This window comes from Solanum verrucosum, unplaced genomic scaffold (assembly GCF_900185275.1).
Source record: "Solanum verrucosum unplaced genomic scaffold, falcon-dt-bn FXZP01000242.1, whole genome shotgun sequence".
NCBI classification, from domain to species: domain Eukaryota; kingdom Viridiplantae; phylum Streptophyta; class Magnoliopsida; order Solanales; family Solanaceae; genus Solanum; species Solanum verrucosum.
Genome location: NW_026020168.1, coordinates 1,321,363 through 1,328,253, shown reverse-complemented (window position 1 = coordinate 1,328,253; position 6,891 = coordinate 1,321,363). Strand labels below are relative to the sequence as shown.

The 6,891-nt window shown below is 35.2% G+C and overlaps 1 protein-coding gene across 1 annotated transcript; it reads left to right on the top strand.

Moving 5' to 3' along the window:
- The first annotated feature begins 711 nt into the window (after positions 1–711).
- Positions 712–6,280, top strand: LOC125828772 (protein ROS1A-like). The gene is made up of 20 exons (XM_049508098.1): positions 712–942; positions 1,033–1,104; positions 1,189–1,306; positions 1,405–1,761; positions 2,363–2,453; positions 2,547–2,964; positions 3,043–3,122; positions 3,242–3,326; positions 3,399–3,490; positions 3,574–3,642; positions 3,767–3,803; positions 3,874–3,956; positions 4,178–4,591; positions 4,838–4,874; positions 4,960–5,017; positions 5,133–5,245; positions 5,379–5,444; positions 5,543–5,657; positions 5,887–5,925; positions 6,174–6,280. The coding sequence occupies exons 1-20, from the start codon at positions 712–714 to the stop codon at positions 6,278–6,280; spliced, it is 2,682 nt and encodes an 893-aa protein (XP_049364055.1).
- Positions 6,281–6,891: the final 611 nt, after the last annotated feature.

Here is a 6,891-nt window from a genome sequence, read left to right as displayed (position 1 = left end):
CAGACACTTAAACTCTATTTTTTGAGCATGCAAATTTAGACACATCAACACTACAACAAAAACAACTTTTAGCGGCAATAAATATTGACATTAATAAAGAGTGCTAAAGTCTTTACCGGCATTAGTTAAGTGTCATTAGAACCAATGTCGCTAAATGCTTTAGGCACATATACAAAGAGTGCCGAGTGCCAATTGCCGCTAAAAATACATATTTAGCGGCATGATCATTTTTGATGTAGTGCAACTTGTCACCATTGTGTAAGTGTTAGTTGAACACTCCAACTTACAAAATGATTATCCAAACACCTCCATAAGGATTAGTTACCAGTTGAGTTAAGATCAAGTGGAGGTGTCTAGTTGTGTACTACTTATACTACTTGCCAGCTGAGGCCAAGTTTGAATGTCTATTCTTGATTGTTTGGTTGCAGCATTATTGTCATGCGATCGAGAGAAACTTTATTGTTTTCTTTTGGGGTTTCATTAGTTCAATGTCTTTTTTTCCACAGATTATAGTTATTGGCTTCGACCAAGGAAAGGAAAGGAGATACTTAGTTCGGGAGCAGGTGATTAATCAAATATGTTCGAAAGGTTCTGTATCGTTGGGATTATCTTGTTCTGCTTTACTAAGTAAGAGCATTTTGACAGTTAAAAGGTACTTTCTTCGTCAACGGAAAATAGTAAAGGAAAGGCTAATTAGCTTGGGTGCAGGTAATGGCTTCAATTGTGATTTCCAAGTCAACTAGTATATTAGATTTTGTGCTTAATAATTATCTCAACATTGAGCTTGTTCCTAAGATTGAGTTATACATATCATGTCTCTGTTGGATAATATTACTAAATTATTTTCCAGCAGATAATGAAGAAAAACACAGTTACAAAGACTCGAAAAAAAGCTCATCAGAAAAGCTTGGTTCATTATCAGTTCCTTCCAAGCCTCTCCAAGTAAATTTTTTTTCCCTATTTCTTCACTTCTCAATCCTGCAAATGTTCATTTGTTTCTGATCCAAAGTATGGTACTACTTTCCGTTGCAGGTGTACCATAGAAGACGTAACAAGTGTGAAAAAGTTGAGTCATTCATTGAAGGGCATAACAAGCCTGTCCAGGCAAATGTTTTTTACTACAAATGTTGTTCCACCGTCATTTTTTCTGTTTCTAATCTTAACTATGCTACTAACTATACGTTGTAGGTGTACAATCGACGATTTAAGAAGAATCAGATATATAACAACTGCAAAACAGTTTTACCAGCCTTTCAGGAATGGCAGAACATGAAGCGGAAAACATCAAAAGTTTCTACTACCGAAGGTAATGAAGACGGTGGTCATACAACTTACTTGGATTTTTAATATGACATAACATTTAACAAGAAATTATATTTTATCCTTTGATGTAACTTTTTAAAGGTCTAAAGGATAGTCCAGGGAAGGCTGCCAGCCTTTGCATTCACAAGAAACCAAGGCTTCAAGAATCTAGCAGTAAAAATGGACTCATAGTGAAACATAAAAAGAATTCTCAAATCCATCACAAGAAGAAAGATGCACAAGTTTTAACCGATGAAACACCTAGTGACACAGACAAAATGATCTTGAGATCAAAAGTAATCCTTGATGAGGAGACACTACGAGAATGGAAATCTCTGATGGGAAAACCGGAACATGAAGGCTGCAAATCTGAAAAGTGTGATGAAAGATGGGAAATACAGAGGACATTATTCCACGGACGGGTGATATCATTCATTTCTCGCATGCATCTTATCCAAGGTATCAGATTATGCTTGTATTCATTAAACTCAGTATCAAACTGTGATCTAGATATTTTTCTTGTATGCAACTCTGAAAGTTATAAATGTATGCAGCATAAATAAATGAAAATAATAGCATATATATAATTCCACCAATTCAAGGATACAGAAATATCATAGAAATTCGACAAACTAGCACGTGTCCACAAAGAATTCAGCCAGAATCCAGAACATCGTCAAAGCAAAACAATATCTCCAAAGATGAAAACACTATAACTCACTAAGGACTGATCATCTTTTTGAAGTATCAAAATGCCTGTTTATGCATCACTTGATATGAACACAAGTTCACACGTGTCTTTGAAGTTTCTCTTAGTGAGACTCAAACTGAGGTTTTGATTGTAATCTTTTCCGACTTTTAGTGCTTCCCTAAAAATAAAAAATGACAAGAACCAGATAAATGTAATTTGTATATGTTAAATAATGGTAACTACAACTGGAGTATTTCTTTATCAGCATGAGTAAGATAACAATGAGCAAACATTTCATTTTCTTTCATTATATATCATGTAAAGAGAATATGTCTAGTCGGTGTCTTCAGGCAGATTATATATTGACAGGTAATAGACAGTTCTCACAGTGGAAAGGTTCAATTGTAGATTCTGTGGCTGGGGTTTTCCTGGCTCAAAATGTCACCGACAACATATCAAGGTATTGAAGACTGTATGCAAAAAACTTTTCACAAGGGATTATTAATGTGTTCATTAAGAATCTGAATAGTAATCTCAAATTGTGCTTTTGCAGCTCTGCTTTCATGTCCCTTGCCGCTCAATATCCTTGTAATGAAGTCAGTTTCAAATCAACATTCCACAATGGAAATGGAAAGACCAAGCTGGAGAAATCTTACAAAGGAAGTTCTAATATTAAGAACCAGGGGATAATCCGAAGAACAAATCTGAAAGGGGGGAAGAAGAAAAAGGAGGCAAGAAATCAGCAATCTGAACCAGTCTTAAGAAGGAAAAGTCAAAATGCAGACATGGAAAGTGAAGCCATTACAAGGGAAAATATAAGGAAGTTCTCTTCCTTTGTAAATCACAAAGAGATTAATGATAGCACGTTAGATGCCATAGATTGGCATGCAGTCCACGATGCAACAACGGATCAAGTATCAAAAGCTATCAATCAAAGGGGAATGGACAAAAAGCTTGCACTAAGAATTAAGGTTAACAATGTTTGGTTAAGAATTCCTCGGCAATCAATCAGCATTGTAATAAACTAACTGTGTGCTCACTACTTGCAGAATTTTATCAACTGCCTGCTCCTGGAACAAGGGAATGTGGATCTAGAATGGCTACGAGAAGTTGAACCAGAAAAGGCTAAGTAATGTCTGCACTTTCTTTTTGTATGAATTCAAAAAGTTGGATAGTTGGTGAGATAGGAAACACATAAGTTAACTGTGATTTGAAAGTGTAGTTGATCGAGAAATCTTTTTCTACCAGGGAGTACTTGCTGAGCATTTATGGTCTGGGAGTGAAAAGTGTGGAATGCATAAGGTTGCTAACTCTCCAACACCAAGCCTTCCCAGTAAGTTTATAATGTAGCACGTGTTAATGGATCTATGAGCTTTATCCTTAACACTCATTATTATTTTATTAGGTTGATACAAATGTAGGACGAGTACTCGTGCGACTGGGTTGGATACCTATTCAATCACTTCCAAGAGGACAAGAGATGCATCTTTTGAATATGTAAGAATTTGGATTTATCAGCTGATGCTGTCAAATTTTCATTTTGGAAGTTTTTATCCATGATCCTGAATGTCATACTTTAGGTACCCGGACGTCAAAGATGTTCACAAGTATCTCTGGCCACGGTTATGCACACTCGATTATCTAACACTGTAAGGATCGACTTGCGAAAAGTTCACCTTCAGACTTAAAGATATATACTCTTAATTTAAATGATTGATTATTCGACAGAATATTAGTGGAAATCATTTTGTATTCCTTTGTGGTTACTTGCAGATATGAATTTCATCATCAGATGATAACCTTCGGAAAGGTTTGTGTGTTGTCATTAATATTAAATTGCTTTTCTTGATATTTTGAGACTGTAATTTTGTTGCACACAGGTATTCTGTACAAAATCATCCCCTAATTGTAATGCATGTCCAATGAAGGCAGAATGTAGACACTTTGCAAGTTCTTTTACAAGGTTTGATCCTGCTAAATTACCTTGATTATTAACCATATATTATATCTTCCTTTGTTGATGCTTCTAAATATATACTTCCAGACAAACTTAACGATAGTTCTTCGTTCTCTTTGAAATCATTGCAATGATCTTCTCTCGGAACATTCAGAAACTAAATCATGTTGATAGAATTATGTAGAAACAGTACAATTCCTAAGTAAATTTATTGAACATTAATGCAGTGCAAGACTTCCCCTGACGGGGCCAGGGGAAAACAGCTGTGTAAACGTCAATACAGCTTTAGTACCTGTAGACAGTGCATACTCATGTGCTGACAGATCTCAAGCAAATCTTGTTTCGTCTTTCGGGGAAGCCTCAAATTCAAATCATTCGACGGGAGATCACCAGAATGAGCTCATCACCTATCCAGCTCTTGGGTGTATTGGAGAAACAGACATTGAAGATTATTCTGCCAGTGACATACCTACTATCACATTTGATCGCCAGGCATTCATGGAAAATTTGTTAAGTTACATAGATGAGAATGACCTATCAACAAAAGACACCGATTTGTCTAAAGCTTTGGTCATTGCCACTCAAGAAGCACCTTTGCCTAAATTGAAGCATATAGGTCGGTTAAGGACGGAGCATCAAGTGTAAGTTTTGTAATAAGTTTCATTTATCTTCACTATTTAATTGGCATTACATAGGAAAGCTATGTGTGCACATTAAGAATCTTATTATTGAGCTGACAAATGGATATAAGAAATATTTCTGCAAGGGTGTTATATCGGAAGAAGTTTCGTGCAATAAAGGGGATGCACATTCCAAAAGATAACGAAGAAAATGGTGAAGTGTTTAAATAACTGCTCATTAACATTTGTTTTTCCTACGCGCTGCAGCTATGAACTTCCAGATTCACATCCTTTGTTAGAAGGGGTAAGTTAGGTTACCAACATGAAAGAAACTATTTATTCGTCATGTCTTTTGATTTGGTGAAGTTGACTAAAGCTTATGAATGCAGCTAGAGAAACGAGAACTGGAAGACCCTTGCCCATATCTACTTGCTATAAGGACACCAGGTCATTGCTTCCCGAAAGTTATATACTTGAATGGACTAGATTTATATAAAAATAAGCACAAAAATGTTGTCTATGCAGGCTATTCAAAGTGAACTCACACTTCTGTACCGTACAGGAAATGCAGCTTCGGAAGAACCTACAAAAGAGAAGTATGAATCCTGTAATTGCGATGAAACTCAAAACAAGGTTGATGGAAGCAATATTGAGACTGTTAGTGGGACTCTTCTGGTGCGAAAAAAAAATTTAGGACATAATGATTACTCCTGAATTGGGATATCTCATGTTTGTAAAAATTTCCACATTCTAATTTATTTGGATAGTTATTTTTCCAATAAAAACTAACTCGTAAGAGCATCTTCAGATTCCGTGTCGAACAGCAAATAAGGGGAAATTTCCACTCAACGGAACATACTTCCAAGTAAATGAGGTGAATTTTATACAGTAATGTACTCAGTGATGCAACCATTTCATATCTAAGTCTTTAATTAATTAGTTTGAGAAATATTAATAAAATGATTTATGTAGGTTTTTGCAGATGAAGAGTCTACTCAAAAGCCAATTGAAGTTCCAAGGGCATGTTTATGGAATTTGCCAAGAAAGACCCTATACTGTGGCACCTCCATCAGAGGAATATTTAGAGGTAAAGACACACAAAAGTTGTTAGTTAAATATAATAGCAGCAAATGCCGTGGATAGTTCTATATTACAAAGTGCATGGTCGGAGCCACCTTAGGTTAAGGGTGGTCAAGTGCATACCCTACTCCAATAAATTATGTGTTGTATAGAGGTGAAATGTTAGTTATTATGTGCACACCCGAGAAGAAAATTTGCACGCCCTTCCCCTGATGAAGTGTTTTGTGTGAATTCAGGGATGTCAACAAAAGAAGTACAGAATTGCTTTTGGAGAGGTATGAACTGATTTCATTCATAAACATTATCATTATTCAACATTCTTACGACAACTAATGGTTCTTACTGAAAAGAGAAAATGTAGATCATATACTAAGAGACATGTCTTGTGTGTATAACAGTTATAGAATTTTCATAATTTTAAAAAATAAGATATAGTTTTTACACATAAAACTAAAATTTTAACACAGTGACGACATTGATGCATTACAAATGAAACTGAATGCACTTTTGTTAAGTGTTGCAGGATATGTATGTCTGAGAGGGTTTAACCGCGAAACAAGAATACCTGGATCTCTTCCCCTTGACCTTCATCGTCCAATAAGCAAACCAGGAAAAGGAAAAAGGTCTTGAGAAGATTGAAGAGAATGAAAATTGTGTACATTTTCTGTAAATTACACCACCTGGATTAAGCACTCTTATCTGTGTTTTTTGTCTTTGTTTTTGTAAATTACACCACCTGGATGTCCAATTATCTAGTGATGCTGCTTCAATATTTACTAAAAATATTCTGGTTTTTGTAATCTTTAACATTTCATGTTAGTTTAGTGAAGAGTAAAATTAAAATTTAAAGCCAACTATCACTCTGTTCAATGTTATCACTGTCTTCAAAATCAAAGTCGAAGTTGAGCCAAGCACTCAACAATGCCTAATCGAAAACCCAACAATGCCTACCCCACTATTCAGTGTCGTAGCCACATATAGATTAGGGTGGCTGTTAGAATATTCATTATTAAGAGTATATAGGTCAAAATTTATTTTTCATACATATATATTAAATCTTAAATATCTTTAACGAAATTTTTTATTTTGCCACTGACAATGTTGTTAATTTTCTACCTTTTTGACAGTGTAAATTATGTTGAATTTGTCTTGAAAAAATTGAAGTCAAGACTCGCGAATGTGAAAGTGGACAATTCACAACACTAAGTGTTGGAATTTATTAATTTAGGCATTGTACACAT